At 40.5% G+C, this 17360-nt stretch overlaps 1 protein-coding gene across 2 annotated transcripts in view; it reads right to left on the reverse strand.

Annotated features, from left to right (window-relative positions):
- EBF1 (early B-cell factor 1) overlaps positions 1-17360 on the reverse strand; it is a 282327-nt gene that overhangs the window by 58829 nt on the left and 206138 nt on the right. For both annotated transcript variants that reach the window (XM_010578999.1, XM_010578998.1), the window contains exons 10-11: positions 14687-14817; positions 6878-7004 (exon numbers count right to left, since the gene is read on the reverse strand). In XM_010578999.1, the coding sequence (XP_010577301.1) occupies positions 6878-7004; positions 14687-14817 (258 nt within the window). The remainder of the gene's footprint in view (positions 1-6877; positions 7005-14686; positions 14818-17360) is intronic.

The following is a 17360-nucleotide window of genomic DNA, read 5'->3' on the forward strand; positions in this document are numbered from 1 at the left end:
TGCTGCCAGTGTTTAAGAGATACCAAAGATACGAGGATTCTGTGTTCCTATTAGCATACAAAAGGGATTTTCCAGTCTACCTCCACCACCTCCTCACTCTCTGGTAAGACCTTTTTCCCTGCAATCAATTTGGATTTCTCCCAGCTTCCTTTCCTGAATTTCTGCAATGCTAACCAACAACCCTAATATTCCTAATAGTCAACCCTGATAACTGTCCATACTTCACCCCACTAAGCACATCCTAACAAACTTCAAAACAAACACTTTTGGAACAACATTAACCCCCAAGCCCATCACCAAATAATAAAGACTGAAGTTATTTCATCTAGGAAAACTTGTTCCAGAACAATTGCAATCGTTTGCCCCCCCCAAAAAAGTTTCCAGAGAGGCCAGGCAGACCAGGTTTTAACAGTGACTCAGCAGAGCAACTAAGTTAATGGACTGGAACTTAGAAAGGGCCAGATTCAAGCTTAAACTCAAATAGAGATTTCCTGAGGGCAACTTTCCTTTGCAAGGGCAGGTAACACCCAAGACCACATCACTGATGTGGGTGCTTGGAGGGAAAGACTGCGCCAATCCCTCCCTTGTTTCCCCATCTGTATTTTACCTGCAAGCATCCCAGACCCAGCAGCGGTGCCATGAGGACCCAGTTCTTCAGTGACTATGGCAAACTCCTATGGTAGCAGAGAGCCACGCGTACAGCTTAACTTCTTCAGCCCAACACACCACCCCAAAGACAGGTCCATCTCTGAGCTCCACACACCACCTGATGCCTCCGGTGTGTCCCCATGGCGAGGTCCAGTTGGGAATGAACGCTTGGCACAATGAGATGAAGGGGGAACCCAGTGAACTCTGCATTAGGACATTTTTCAGATAGCTGTTATGAGGGTTTTTTTGCTTGTTTCCAGAGCCATTAATTAAATTGACCAGTAAAAGACTACATTTACAAAGGATTTCATTTCATTCTTCCTTACTTGATTGTGCTATACTTAGGATTTATCATCTCTCCTCTGTCCTCTGCAGAGTCTGTCTGAGATCAGGAACAGACTTTATATTGAGTGTCCAAAGCATAGGGTATCCTGCAGCGCAGGGCTCTCCTGCTTTTAAGAACAGACACCAGCTCTTACTTTAAACTTTATACATTTCTTTGTATGGAGGGATTTTGTTCCATTCTTCTGTAGCACTCCGTGACTATTTAACTTTGAGACATCTGATACTTTTTATTCTACCACTGCTATTAATATTTACTAGTAAAAGGCAGATAAAAACTGCTGTTAAAAACAAATGGCATTCATTTGCTAGCTACCAGATCTCATAGCTGGTCACTCTTCTGGAGAAGTGATGTGCTCTATATTTCATTTCAGATTAATGATCGTCATATCTTTGAGGGTGAAGAATTTTATAAACACATCAGGATAAAACCCAAGAAAGCATCAGAGATGCTGGCTTTTTTATTTTATTTTTATTGTTCTGTTGATGGTGGCCTTCTCTCCTGATTTATACTAATCAGCTATTTAGGTGCTCATGATTTAATAATAAACACACATGAATGAGGCATTGTAAAACTAATGAGGTTGTGTATTACTAATGTTGAGAATAACTGCCACTAGGTTTTAACATTTCTCAGGAACTAACAGATACACAGCTATGGCCAAGGTTAGCTGGTGTAAGGGTCAAACTCTGGCCCACAGGGATAAAGAAAGGCTCCAGTGGGGCTACAGGAACCTCTTGACAGCCAGTCTGTCTCTTATCATCACTTCTTTTTTCTTCTTTTTTTTTTTTTTTTTTAAGTCTACAAACTCCAGAACTCTCCATTCTGAAAACTGATTGCTTCATTGATTATGTATCTTTTGAACTTTGCATGGTTATTGGTGCCTTCTTGAAAGCAGAAAATTTTCCTAGCAAAGGAATCACTGAAGTTTACCAGGCTGGAAACTTTAGGGACTGGAGATCACCTTCTAAGTAGTTCCAGTTCTGACCAGATCTGTATACATGACTTAAAGCTCTGCATCTAGGGCCATGGACTGAAATTTTAAATGGTGACGGGTAGTTTTCGGACTCTTACTCTTGGAGGTATTTGACTTAAGAAATGAAAAAAAGAATGATTCTCAGAAGACAACTACCCCTGTGCTTCTGTAAATTAAACCATTTAAAGATAAAAACTTAAAAATGAAGCCACCTAAAATCAAGGCTTTTGAAAATGTTACCCAAATCATCTGTGATGTGCAAGGCTCTTCCTGTTTGTACTCAGATTCAAATGGTTTTGGAAGTAAATAAAGGGTGAAATGAGGATGGAGCGGGGATTTTTCCACATGAGGCTATTTCTTCTTTGTAGCAACTAGGGGAGTGAAAAGTGCTCTGAGAAGCCCTATGACATTTCAGAGAAAGAGGCGGTTTCCCAGAAATTCTGTGAATATCCTGACCTTCACAGTGCTAGCATTTCTACATCACTCTACGCACAATGGCCCAAAAGCATAACGCAAACACTGGTCAGTCTCGGCAGTGCTCCACTCTGACCCACTCGGCCTTCGTCACAATAATCCTGGAGGATCAGCGCTCAGCATCTGGGTTATTCACGCTGCACAGCCAGCCCCGTCCGTCCACACTGACCCTACATCCACCCGTCCCTGGTAGTAGCATTTCTAGAGACATACCACCTCCCATAGCATATAATAAACCCCAAATGAACTGGGGGGGACTTGCCTGTTTCTCTAGGTACCCCGACAGCACACAAATGGTTTAGCCTGCAGCCTCCCTGCAAGATTAATGCAAATGCAAATGGTCCCTAAATTCCAACCTGTATCCAACCACGTAACCAATTTTCCAAAAAAGGAACAGTATTTGGGGTACTGCTCAGCCAAGAATCTGAATTAACCCCATGTGGTATACATAACCTGAGTGACAAAGCTAGATACTTCTGGCCCCAGGTAGTCCTTTGCTCTAGCTTGGGAACAAAAGCACAAAACCTTAAACTAAGCAGGTGGCAGAAGACACAGCATAATGCATTTTTATGGACCTTCCATATGTCCTTCCCAATATGCAGTGAGATAAATTCTCCTTTCACTTACATCAATGCAGTCCCACTCAAATCTCACAGTTTAGTACCATAGCAAAATTCATCTGTGAAAATCATGCTGTCCATGATGCACCCATTTTTTTAAATTGAAACAAAACAAAACCTCAAAGTCTGTCCGGGTATCACAAATTTTTGCCAATTCTCATCCCTTATTTAACTCAACTATATATGCCCTGAGTCACCCTTGCAAACAACCTATGGACTTGTATCCCTAATGGCTTCTTCCTTCATCTCAGTTTCTCCAGTCCTACAATAACGGTAGTGATACACATCTGACTCCTAAGTTGTGACATGAAGCTTAATTCATTCAGTGCTCTTCAATACCAGAGGAGACTTACAGGTGAAAGGTGCCACAGGGAAATACTGACCAGCACGTTTGGGTATTTCTGGGTGCAATATGGACTTTGAATACTGTTCCAAAATGAACACACATACAAGATGTGTTCAGACTTCTGTATTTCTAATAACCTTCTCTCAGGAATGTCAAAGCTTAAAATTTAAGAAATAATTGCTCTATAAGTGCATGCTAATGGCTTGCTTTGCAGATGGAAAATAAAAAACTTATGTTTTCTTGTAAGCACGGGATTGACACTGGTTTATTTCTTTCAAAAATACTTACAAAAGCCAGGATTTCTCTGTATGTATGTGACCTTGATTCCTAGATGGCACATGGACTACTTAGAGATCATGTTACTAAGTTATTTGCAGTTAAAGGGGAAAAAAAGGCTAAAATTAATGGGTCACTGGGTATTTTCTTCTGAGAACTTAAGTACTTAACAGTAAGAAAAAAACAGTTTACAGCCAGGTGGCTTGAGGGGATATTTTGTTGAACACTGATTAAAAATAATTTCTTCTAAATGAGACCTGACCACAAAATGGGACCATTAACGAGCAGGGACATTCTCACCAGAAAGGAAACTACGCTTGATCAACTCCTGCACCGCCCACAAACCCCAGGTCTTTTTCTCTCTCTCTCTCACACACTCTCTCTTCCCCCCCCCCCCCCCCCTTTTTTCTCCTCTCTCCTTTTCTTGTTCTTAATAGCAGGGTAAATAAGCAGCAAGTGATGCTGAAATGTTTTCGGCCAAAAACAGAGGCCAAAATCCTCTGAGAAAACATTTGGCCTCTGTGGTTTTGTAATATGTTCCAGAACACTGAGTTCACTGAAGAACATTGTGAAAAAATCCCATCGGCTGGAGTGATGCTGGGGAATGTTACTGTATCCCAACTTCCAATTGGTCCATTTCCTGCAGGCCTTGTTAAAAAAAAAAAAAAAAGAAAAGAAAAAAAATAGTGCTATGTGGGAGTTAAAACAAGTTCTCATGGGAAAAATGAATGGCAAGAAATTCTAGCTTTAAAAGAAACAGCTAATCTGCTAGTTTGATTGTTCTTCAAAACTTACAATGAACCAATAATCCTAATTAAAAACACTTGGCCTAGTTCTCTAAAGCATCATAGCTTTTTCTATGCTTCGTTTGTACACACCATAGACTATTAGTTTTTTTCTAGTGCTCACTAACAAAGTGCTGACTTTGTTGGGATGGCTGAGCTAATTTCGTGAACTCAGTGTGAAACCTTAGCTAAACAAAATTGTGGTAATTTTCCTTAATTTGTAAAAGTGATTGGAGTGCAAACAAAATTTTCCTCTTGGGTCAATCCTATAATTTTCAATTAACTAAAACTAATCGGCAGGCGTGTACTGAACCTGCATTTTGTTTAAAGGGCTGGAAGGCACTTCTGAAGGTCAGGATGCATTAATTGTTTTTATTTTAGTTTCATTTAGTCCTTTTTAAAAAAGCCACATTTAAGTTCAGGCTGCCTTTAAAAGGAAAATGCAAATTGTGTGAGGTACAATTTCAGTCACAATAGCTTTTCTGTATCTCCCGTAACTCCATAAAAGCTGCATAAGTAAGAGAATTGTCCACGGATTGGTTCACCTTTGATTTTATCATTGTTGTTTAGTATTTCATAACTTTCCTTTATTGAATAAAAAATAATGTGTTTTAAACACTAACCTGAAAATGCATATATGGAAACACTCTCCCTACTGGGACACTTTATTTCCGCATTCAGCCATCTGCTTCTGGGCAGACAGGCTAAACTGCCACCCTCCTTTTTACTGGAAAAGCTAATTAATGATGATCTGAAAAGCAAAACCAAAATGGGTCCAAGCCATTTTTACATTTAAATTGCAAAACAAAGTCCTCAAAAATGTCTTCGTGAAGTCGAGGGGGGCAGATTTCCTCCCTTTCTTCTCCTTCTGCATGCATACTTGCCATTTCACCAGCCCAAGATGCAGCCACCCCAGTGGCTTGACAACAAGCAGGACAAGCACAACTTACTGTGAGTGAGAAAGTGAGAAGGGAAAGGATTCCTGGTCAAAGCGCCCAAAGCTCTGACTGACACTTTCATGTGGTATACACTGGAAATTTGCACCAGCTGGCAGTTTGACCCTTTGCTTTTTCTTTTGTTCCAACACATTCAAACCCTAAACAACTTTTTTGATATGGTGCATTATTGTCCAATATATAAGTTTCCCACACATTGTTGAAATCATAATGCTCACAACAAATACACACAGCCTCCACAAGTGCCTGCTGCTCAGCCAGCAAGGTGATACATGAACACTTTAAGACCCAGTTTAAAGAAACCCAGTGCATAATCCCAACTTGGGGAGAGGGTTTTTGAAAAAGACGACAAAGCTTTATAAGGCACCTTTGTTCAACTTGTTCAGTGTTAAGAAAAATCAAATGAGAGCTTTGCTACCCAACTGGAACACAGAAGTCTCTCCTCTGTCTCGAGCCCCTGTGTGTACATTCACCGTTGGAGCAATATATGCGCCCAGTGTAATTAAGAATGCCTCATAGCCACAAGTATTTATGATATATCTTATGCTTAAAGTTTTGGGGGAAATCAAGAATGGGGAAAAGAATTGTACTGGATTGTGCTGAACCACAGTTCCGGCAAACAGTTACAGAAGTAGTCCTCTCTGCATATGTTGAACAACAAGCGCATAAAAGGGCAAGCACATCAAAACCTGGACCAAGCCATTAATTCTTGTAGCATGCATACCTTGCAAGGAATCAATGACACACATTCTTTTTAAAAAGTTAGGCTGCTATTTGATTCATTTCCCAGGCCATTCTCATCACTGCTGAGAGTGGTTTAACATTGCCAGCACCTGCAATGTCCTAGCGTGGTTTTTTGTTAATAATTCTTCAGTCCAAACCACTCAACTTAGTGCTCTCAGTGTGGGATGCCACCCCAAAACACATTGCAAGTCACTATGTCTACAGCTTCGGCTGGGGTGAAAGCTATTTAGCCCCCCTGGAAGTCAGAGACAAGTACGTTACGGTGAGATGGGCAGGCAAACAGGCTGCTGCTTTGAACACTTGCAACACTTGCAGGACAACATGAGATGGAGATACTTAGCAAGACACTTCTTGGAAGGTAGGTTCCCAATTGCACTAGTATGTCTGGCTCTTTATGCTTGCACTCTTCCTCTGTTTGTTTAAGCACTGGAGTATCTGTTTCTCTCCTTCCTCCCCACTCCTGGGTAAGAGATGTCCCATTGCGAGGACAAACAATCAAACAAAAATCCCACACTGGTATGTTTTCAGAGTCATCTCTACGGTCATCCATTTCTGAAATCCAACCTTAAATTGGTACCTTCAATGATGTGCTCAGCCAAAATAATAAAATGCAGTACAGCTTTTAACAACGAAAGCAGAAGCCCTAGCAAGTGTGATATATTGCCTGCCCTATTTCTCCACGTTATATCTAGTTCTAAAGCATCCTTACCTGTGTAAATGAATCTTCCAGGCGTTCCCTTGCAAAACTGCTTAGACTTGTAGGACAATGTGACTTCTACAACCCCTGGGATATGTCGGGGAGGCGTCTGTACGCGGATAGCGTGAGGAGTAATCAGCTAGAGGAAAACATTGAGAAGGGAGAAGAAAGGGAAAAAAGCACTGTTAGATGCTGAACACTTCTTTAGTAACACTTTCCTCTCAGATCACAGTAAACAAGCTTTGAAACATGTAATTAACTTGTCAATGTTTGAATACAATCTTGATGTAACCCACACAAAAGCCAGTGACTACAATATTTACAAGCATTCTCCCTCTCAGCCGTAACAACATTATTTCTGTTTTCATACATGGCAGGCACTTGCTTGCTAGTACAAGCATGAGCCCTGGTTTAATGCAATAACTTTAGCTTACAGCAGCACGATGCCTATGTTTGCTGAGGTGAACACTGGGGTCATGACAGTGTCCAACAAATCTGATTGATAAATGATACTCAGTTACATGTGTGAACACAGCACAGCGCAAGCCCAGGCTGAGATTCGCTGCACAGCACAAGCCCAGGCAGGCTTTTAAATGCGCTGGTCCCCAGCTGACATCTGTACGCTGCAAAAGCACCATGTACTGCTGTTTTAATTTTCTATTCATTTTGTGGAGGTATGACTGATTACTGCAGAAATGCAAAGTTTGGCTTCTGAAGGATGCCAGATCTTTCCTTGCACATGAGCAGAGCACTCAAAAGAGATATACCAGATATAACCATCTAACCATCGCTTCCAGTCTGCCTTCACTGCAATGACCGACACACATCTGAGAGTGCTCCTGCAGATGTGGATTTGCACAGTAATAAGTAGACAAACTTAACTTTCTTGCTAATGGGGCTGGGGATCTTTACACAAAAGATTGGGGTGGGTCAGTGCTGCGCTTTCCAGGGTCTAGACCATTTTTGCTCTTTCAGGGTTCTGGACTGGATTTAAAACATAGTCCCCGAAATTAATATTAGAGCCATCTAGGAGTTCACTAATTTATGGCAGGTTAACTTAAATCTCTGTTGCACTCAGAAACAACAGCATTGTCCTCCCCATCACTGAAACATCCTCTTCTCACTCATTATGCTCCCTCAGACAAGAAGAGTAAAAAGAGGTACATAGAAAAGGTGACGTGATTGTGTCCAGCAACCAAGATACAGCTCTGGCACGTGGATAATCCTTCTCCAACTGACCGTGGCACACTAACACACTTCTGGAGAGGCAAACAAGACCAAGACCATAACCAGCTTTGACAGTGAGCAAAGCCATGGGCACCCTACACAGACAGTGAACTGCTCTGTGCTGTTGGTTGAATCGTGTCCTGGATTAGGGAATACATTTCAATAGGGGGTTTGCTTTTTTTTTAATAAAAAGCTGATTTTATTCTTATTTTTACTAGGAACCAAATATTTCAAAATGTATTAAGGCCCTACCAAAAAATCAGACTTTTAACCAGTTCTTTGTTTAGGGCACAGGACTAAAAAAGCACAGAAGGAGAGTAATGTCTGTCTGAGAGCCATCTGTGTTACTGAGGGAAATGGCATACACAGTAGGAAGTTCTCCATATTTACAATAAGAAAATTAAAATTAAGTCAAGTTGAAGATTAAAACCAAAACTACCAGCATCAAATGCTTCAAAAGTTATTCAGATCCACAGAAGTCGTAAGTCGTATGTCATTTTAGAAATGATCATGTAGGAATTGATGCCTTATTGTTTGTAAGCTCCAAAGAATATGTTTTCAGGTTCTGCTTTGAAATCATGTGATTTAGAAACTTACTTATTTTTAAAAGAAACCTGCCTTTTTTCTGAATTACTCTATCAACTGGGTTAAAAAAAAACCACCAAAACCCAAACCAAAACAAAACCCCAAACTTCCAAGGATTGCTTTTACTTAAATTGAGTTGTTTTACAATTGGGCTGACCAAAGCCAACTAGGCCAATTCTCTACATGCCCTCAACAGTCAGCGGAGGCAGAAAGCACTGCCAAATAGCAATTTATTTCCAGTGCTTTAGACACCTCTCATGTTGGGATGAGCTGCTCTCTGGAAACATCTACCTTTCTCCAATGAGTCGAGATGACAAGTTTAGACTAGATGCTAAACTGTAGACAGCCAAACATAGCTGAGATAAATCCCATCCTCAAGTGGTTCTAGTTAACCGGGTGAACTGGCAAGATGAGAGAAGTTTCCTAACATTTTTAGGGGGAAAATATTTGTAAAAATAGCCAAGGATTTTAATAGTAAAGGTTAACATGTTAGTCTTACTACGTCAGCGTGTGCCTTGCACCCCTCACCCCCATTCTGGCATGAGCTATACAGGCAGCTTCTGGTTGTATCTTTGAATTTCCCAGCATTTACTGGTCTGTCACCACTTTAATGTTCTTTAAACATAATTTGTGGCATTTTCCAATACTCATCTTCCCTGGTTCCCAAGAAATGTCTGACCTATTTATGGTCCATTGTTACAGAGAGCTGGGGAGAGTTAAGCAAGTTTCCTGGTTTGTTCTCCACAAACAGTTTGGTTTTCCTTTGTGCTCTGAAGTAAATAAGTTTAACTGTGTTTAAAACCACAAATATACAATAATGTCGCCCACACATTCCCCAAGGGTGAACATTATGTCTGAAGTCCTATGGTTTAGGATACTCAGGATATATTTTACTCCTCTCTTCTCTAGAACTAAAGCTTGGGAGGTATACCAGGAGAATACACGTGCCTTTTCCTTTTGCTTTTTCTCCTGAGCTAGAGAGACCGTTGTTGTGGGTCAGCCTTCGGATCTCATGCACACAGAAAGGAACTGGCTAGCTCAGTTACATACCAGTAGTCCCCTATATTGCTGTCATATCAAGAAATTGTCTTTAAGGGACAAACAATGTCACCGCACTCCCAAACCTGCCCTCTGAACCTCACCTTTGGTCTCAAATTCTGATCCCCTAGTACTGCCAGGATCTGCATTATGGACTGGCACCAGCTTTCTAAATTGCCCTAATTCCGTTTTGCAAGCCGAATGACCCGATGGATGCTGCACAAGTCAGGGTACTCCAGGCCCACCCGCGGCAAGAGCAAATCTGCCCCTGACTTCAATAACTCCAGGATTACAGGATGTTTTCCTGTCTACACTGTCAACCTGTGGCCTGACCTTGGGAATCCACTCCACCTTTTCCTAGCGTATTTTCTCCTCTCACACTGACATGGCCTGTACCTTCTTCAAGGCACAGTCTGTCTCATACTTGCACATAAGGCATCTGGAAAAGGAGAGCTATTAGCATCAAGGGCTATTAAAAGTAAAGACACTACTTGTGGAAGCCTCTGAGCCCCAAACTGAAGACTGGTGGAGTGTTCTGGGGAAGCATCACTACATGCTCACAGTGTTTTTATAGGCATCTGTCATTGCCCCGCACCAAACACAAGATACTGAGCTAGACAGACCTCCACGGCTGACCCCATATGGCCATTTCTATGTTCTAATCTCAGGTGGGAACTCTTGGTGCATTACCATAACAACCGTAGCAATGACATGCCAAGAACTAGAATTTGTGCATATGAGTTACGTACATTTCTGAACGCACACTTTAAATGTAAATCTCAAGCAAGGCATTAACCTGTGATTTGGAGATGAAGCCACCAGCCAAAATCCCAGACCCAGTTTCCTCTTCCATTCCAGCATTTGGCTAATTGAGATCTGGAGCTGGACTAGTAACTGGATGTTTTCTCCCAAGGGATTTTCAAGTGAATTGGTCTGATACTTGGCAACTGCACTAGCTGTTTGATATAAACTCTTACATGTCAGTTGGGACATGCTGTGGATTGCATTAAAACCTGAGTTAGAGACCTTCAGAATGGAGGGAGGTGCGTGTCCTTCAAAATCCAAAACACATTTGGGTTGAGTGTGTACAACAAGCCTCTTTCTGTGGTTTGCTAATATATTCTAGACATTCTTGTGTGATACAGCATCATTTCACACTCTTCAGAGTGCCAGGTTACTTTCTTTTTTTTAAAGTGACATTTTATAAGGAGATGTCATTAATCTGAGTCACTAGTTTATTTTTGCATGCTTGAGCTCTGGTTTGTGGTTAGGGAAATGGTGACAATCAGTCATAAATTTAACTTGGACTCTGTATGAAGAGGACCCTTAGGACAGGAATGAAGAAAAATCCTACCAGCTGAAGGTAATGACAGCTTTCAGTGAGAACAGGAGCCTTAAGACACCTATATTTTTAAAAATGACCAGTGTCTTTGTATGCCTCAATTCTGGGCATCCAAATGCTGCTTAATAAGCCTTGGCTTTCAAAAAGAAGGTGCCTACTCATTTTTTAAAAATGAGTCAGTCCTCCAAAATAAGCACCGAAAAACAGAGACTTCCAAAATCAATAATAAACATGAAAAGCAAAATAAAAAACTGTGTCACAGAATTTGATTCAGCAGCATTAAAAAAAACCCAAAAAACAAAAACCAAAACAAAAAAGCTAAATCAAAAAATCATCCTCTGTTTTTGTGGTGTACAAAGGTAAAAGAACTGATATTTCAGTGCTTCATCTTTTCTTAATATAAAAGAAAAAGAAGTTGTTTCCAGCTGACTCTGTACAGCTGGAGGAATGTTCTTGGCAGGAAAATGTTTGAAGAAATAGTTCTTTTTAAGCAAATATTGTGGAATATTTATAAGAAACTAATTTTGTCCTCACAATCGTGTATTTGCCCTGAAACTTGACTCTCAGAGTTTCAGCCCCCCAATAAGAGAGAGAAACAAAAGAGGATTTTTATCAGCAGCCCAGATTTTGAATACTTGCAACAACACACAGACAGAGAACGCTGGGTAAAAACCTGTAAATAACAACTCCGTCTGTTTGTGGACGGGACAAACAGAAAGGCAGAGTCTATCTGGCAAACAGACTATTTGCTGGGAGTTGTCTCTCCAGATTCAGCATGTGCACACGCTATACCAATGCCATTTGTTTGTCGGTTATGAAAGTTCCTTGAAAAAAAAGGCATTAGATGGTCCATTTTGCTGTATTCTAAAAATATCAAGGGCTTTTAAAGTCATTTTTATAAAGTAATATGGGAGTTAAGGATTAATTGAACCTACTGGCTTAGGGTATCTGCATTTCTGCAGAAAATTAATGTGACAAATTAAGTTTTTATTTAGTTCTCCCTGGCTGAGAAAGGTTGTAATTATGTTAGAGTGTTTACAGCTAAAATATATGTTTAAATAATAAATATGTGTTTCAGAAACCATTTTAAACCTCCTTTTTTAACACAGTCAACTCCATTTCAAGCATATAAATATTTCAATTACAAAACTTGAATACATGTAAAATAAATTAAAAATATATTATTTACTTTTCAAATTATTTATAACATATGTTGCTTGACAGCAACAAATTCACCCTTAAAATGAACAAATTTTATTTTTGGCTTTTAACTTTGCTTCTGAACCATGGTAGGATTTATATTTTAAATATCCATGCATCTCAGGTACTTACATGGATTTTGCCATAATAAAATCTGAGTAATATAGGACCTTTACGATAATTATCTTCACAGCACCTCTCCAAAGAAGGTGACTAATCTTATTACTATGTTAGAGAAAGGGAATTGAACTTTAAGCAGATTATGTGATTTGCCCAAGGTCCCATGCAAAGTCTGTGGCAAAATGATGCTTAATTTAAATATTAGACTTCACGACCCAAACCACCTGCAATTGCAACTGAAAGTGAAGCTAGAAAAATCCATGTGAAAATGCTCTGCAAGACTCCCTCTTTTTCTTTAGCTTCCACCTATCTAGTTTTGTTTTGGATTTTCTACAGCTCAGTTAAAATCATGTTTTCTTTGGATCCATGAAGCAACAAGATGAACTTGAAAATTCTTCTTTAATTCAATGGCAACATAACCTGGCCAGGTTTGCTCAAAACTGGGCCTGACTGGCAACTCAGGGTGAACCTGCTCCAGGTTTGAAGATCGACAGTTCAATTCTACACTCTATTAAAGTAAAACAAAAATATTCTTCCTGGGTACTGAAAATGCACTAGACATTTTTAGAAATGGGAAGGCAAATGAAAGAACTTATTTTGTACTTCATATGCGGCTAGTACGTATAATTTGAATTATTTATAGATCACTATTATTTAGGGATCACTCAGACAGTTCACGCGTTTCTACACTTGTTTATCATGTCTGTCTGCTTCTTTTAGAAATCATTTCTTTTCCCCTGTAGGATTTTCTATTCCTCTCAGAGGTTATGCAACTGAGAAGCAATTCTGTAAGGGAGAGTCAGTGAAACAGTCTTCAGTCAAAGCCAACTTGCAGCCCGTTATAGCATTCACAACAAACAGACTGACTTTGGTCTGGACCCCCTCTAACATTATTCATTTTATGACAAGGCCTTGCAACCACCAGCAACAATGTTTTGACCAGCACTCACTCTCCTGAGATTAGAAATTGCCAATTAATGGCTTCCACTAATAAATAGAATCAAGCTTTATAATGAAAGATCCAATTCTGCACTACCAAAATCAGAGCACTTTCCTCCCAGCCTCTTCACCTTTCCCTGTTAAATGTCTGTAGCCATAATGGCTTCAATCCTAACACACAAAGTGCTTACACCGGACCCAGGGGGCACTTTCATGATCACATAAGGGCTTCAGAATAGGGCTTATTTAATATATCTCCTTTTCTGGAATGCCCTTTCATCCACACTTGTCCTCAAGTGGAAGGATGAGAGAGAGGGAGAGAGAATAGTGGAGCCCATGAAGGACATTAGAGGATACTCTTCACATGGAAAAAATGCTGCCATATGTGCAATGGAATCAGTAGGGGGAATGTGCTGGATATGAATTAAGCTATAATGTTGATTTAATATTTATAGGATATAAGGCAAAACATCAGAAGATCCTTACCACACTGGGTAAGCATTGTATAGCTATTTCAGAGATGCTGGGTTGTCTGTTAGCGTGTACATTTCAGCATTAAAGTAATGAAAATAACAATTTTTTATAAAACCTCCAAAATGCTTTTGAAAAGTCATAAAAGCAAAATGTAAACCTCTCTTTGGAGCCGCCTTCCCGTGCCAGTGAAGCCAGTGGGAGCTCTGCCCCGACTTCTATAGCCCTGCGCACTGGAAGTGGCCATTCGGGTGATGCTGCCTGGGTTTTAACTTTCCACGGACTTTTGGGGAATATGTGCCAGGAGGATTTAAGAAACTGGGAGGAACAGCAAGAGCAAAAAATGGATAAGAAGCAAAAAAAGGGTTACTGTGAAACTACAGAGGCCCTCGCTAGGTATGACGAGTCTGTATTTTCCACTGTGGGTACAATACTGTGTATGTGGTTGCTATCATGCAGATGGTACTTACACCAAGCGCCTCCACTTTAAGGATAGGCTATTCAGAGGCACTGAATTTCTGCAATCTCCACCTCACTGAGCTGCAGCTACAAGCAGCCCATTTCCCTGGAAAACAGGATCACCTAAACGTCTGTTTCCTGTGGGCCCTTAGCTATTGTAGTGCTAAATGCAGAATTATTCACACAGGCATTTATCCATCCCTTTTCTTGGAATAAAAGGCACTGAGCTAAATTCTGGGCCAGTGAGCGGAGATGCAAATCCCCTGGCTACAATGGATTTCTGCCACAGGTAAATTTGACTAATTATTTTCATAAAACTGAATGAGGAAAGGATTCTCATCTCAACATTTGTTGCTGATTTAGCATGTGGCATAGAAAAAGGACAGACTAGCTATAAGCTAGACAAAGCTATTAGACATTACCGTTCAGACAACACCTACCTCACTCCAAACCAGCATGGTGCCGAATATGACCTGTAACCCATCAAAGAAATTGTCTCCTATGATGATGACAGTGGCACCTCCTGTAGTCCATCCTTCACTTGGACTGATGGCTTTGATACATGGTGTAGCTGCTTTTCAACACACATGAAAAAGAGAAGTATTCTGCTGTTAGAACCAGATTTTAATGATAGAAGACTTGAGAAAAATAAAATAAAAGGAGCTTTCATTTCCCCCCTTACTAACACAAAGATTTCAGCAATCACTGTCTTTCTAGTACATGTGCATGACCTCAACCTATATCTTTGGAAGCATTTTTTCTCAATTAATTTCTGTTTGGTTTTGTTATCTGCATTAAAAAAATTAACTTTTTTAAGCCTGCTTGAACAAAAAAATCACAGCATGATGGGCAGAGACCAATTGGAAATCAGAATAAAATCTTTATTCTATATGAAACGTGCAATACCTGAGTTAATAAAACAATCTCCAGTGAGCTTGCTTTATGATCCATCATAACCTAAATTCATCAAGGAAACTCCTACAAATATTGTGGAAAATATTGGCTAAATAAAAAAGGGTGTAACCTCAGCATTTCTTTAATTATTCTGCAATCAGATCCAGGTTGTTCTAGTATTAAGCCACCCTGCCCTGCTTAATGCTTTGGCTACTACAAAAAAAAAAAACCAAACCCCAAGCCTACAACCCTGTCATGTAGTCATTCCAGTTACATTGCATCTACCGGATAATTCAGAAGTGTGTACAATGCATTCTGCCATATTCGTAGAGTCTGTCACCGCTTTCACTAGCCACTTTCTTGGCATCATATGTACTAAAGTGCCTCCTGAGAGGATGTCGAAAACTCAAGCACTGCTCAAAGTAGTAAGCTCAAATCTTGGTGTAAGATCTTCTGGTTTAAGACTATCTAAGCAGAAGCATGCTCAACATATATATTGGTGGGAGAGGGCAATATAAACATCCACATACTGATTCTCCTTCTCTGCAGTACTGGCGTACATCAGAATTTAACTGTGCTGAAGCAACAGGAATAACATTACTGTAAAAATAACCTGAATAAGACAAAAAGCCTTAGGTGACTCTCAGCTGTGGAGTCTGAGGGTGGTCATATAGGTTGATGAAAAGAAGCAACTCCATCCCAAATGCCACCAACTTCTCCTTGCTAACACAGCATGAGGTGAAAATATGACACCATACCGTTAGATAACATTTTAAGTAAAGTGGGTACCTCAACAATTTCATTAGCCGTGAAAAACAGATTCCTTAAGGAGGAGCAAAACTCCACCAATCAACCTCAATGTTGAAAAGAAAGATTCCTTCCTTTAGATATGAATCTGGTCCTCAGCAGAGAGAAGAGGCTGGCTCCACTGAAAACACATGAAGGGCTGCTATTGCCCACACTGATTCTGCAATGTCAATCACCAGGACTTCATTAGCTGCATATATATATCTGTATGTATATGTATCTGCATATATAGCTCTTCTTTCAGGGTTGCTGGCATTTGCCTCTGAATTGCTACTTGGTTGAAAGGCTGGCTGAGCTGTTAATTTGGTCTGTAACTTTGAGTATTTGATGAGGCATTCAAGGGAGAGCCCTCAGGCACTTCATCAGGTCAGGATCTACTAGGAAGATTGGGGTGTGAAAGCCTGCCACATGTTAGCACCATGCAGGACAACACTCTTGCACCCGTGAATTCTTTAATGTGGCTGTATAGTGGCACAGCCCCTGCCCTACATTCTTCTAATTGTAAGAACAGTAAATTAATTCATTCACAGAAGCCTACTTTAAAATGCTCCAGACTAAGTGCTAAAGAGGCCCTGTGCCTCTTTATCTAGTGAAGTTCTGGTGGGTTGGAGCTAATTGCAAGAGTGGTGAGGCTGGTAAGAAGCTCCTTCCTCCCAGCCCCTGGGCAGGGCAAGCTGGTGTGGAGCTGGGAAGCGGGAGGGAGCTGGGAAGGGAGCTGGGAAGGGAGCTGGGAAGGGAGCTGGGAAGGGAGCTGTTGAGTCACCCTTAGCAATGAGTGTTTCTGTGGGCACTGCTACAGACTCGCACCACCAGTGATGGAACACATGCATGGGGAGCAAACAGACCCTGTCCCTACCTACAAAAGGTTGTAAGTGTCAGGCACAAACTTTTCCACTACTTAAGCTGATGGGGATGCCAGCTCCAGTGAAAAACACAAACACACACAGGCAGAAAAAAATCATTACCCTACTCCAAACTTGGCAGAGCACAGCCGTTAACTTTTACATGAGCTAACAAAAGAAACATCCTAACATTACCGTCACGAAAATGTAGCGCACACACAGAAGTAACTTCAGTATGTTTAATTTGGATTCAAGTTACTTGCATAAAACTGCATAAAAACCATTGCAAAGTCCAAAACCAAATGCTTTCCTTTCAGCTGAGCTCACAGCAATGGATTTACAGGGAAAGCAGCTTTTCAAAATGCCATCTAGCCCTTTCACGGAATTGAACTTTTTCATAAATAAAAATTAAAATCACTTCCAAATTACACCCTTTCCAGTATTTCCAGTTGATTGTGGACATCCCCTCCCCCCCCAATAAAACTCAAAGATAATCAGTTTCCCATGTGTCAGAGAATGAGCTACTTTTCTTAAAGACTACAAGCAACATTTTTTTCCTAAATACCAGTGA

Source organism: Haliaeetus leucocephalus, unplaced genomic scaffold (assembly GCF_000737465.1).
Source record: "Haliaeetus leucocephalus isolate CR32 unplaced genomic scaffold, Haliaeetus_leucocephalus-4.0 Scaffold656, whole genome shotgun sequence".
Lineage (NCBI taxonomy): Eukaryota > Metazoa > Chordata > Aves > Accipitriformes > Accipitridae > Haliaeetus > Haliaeetus leucocephalus.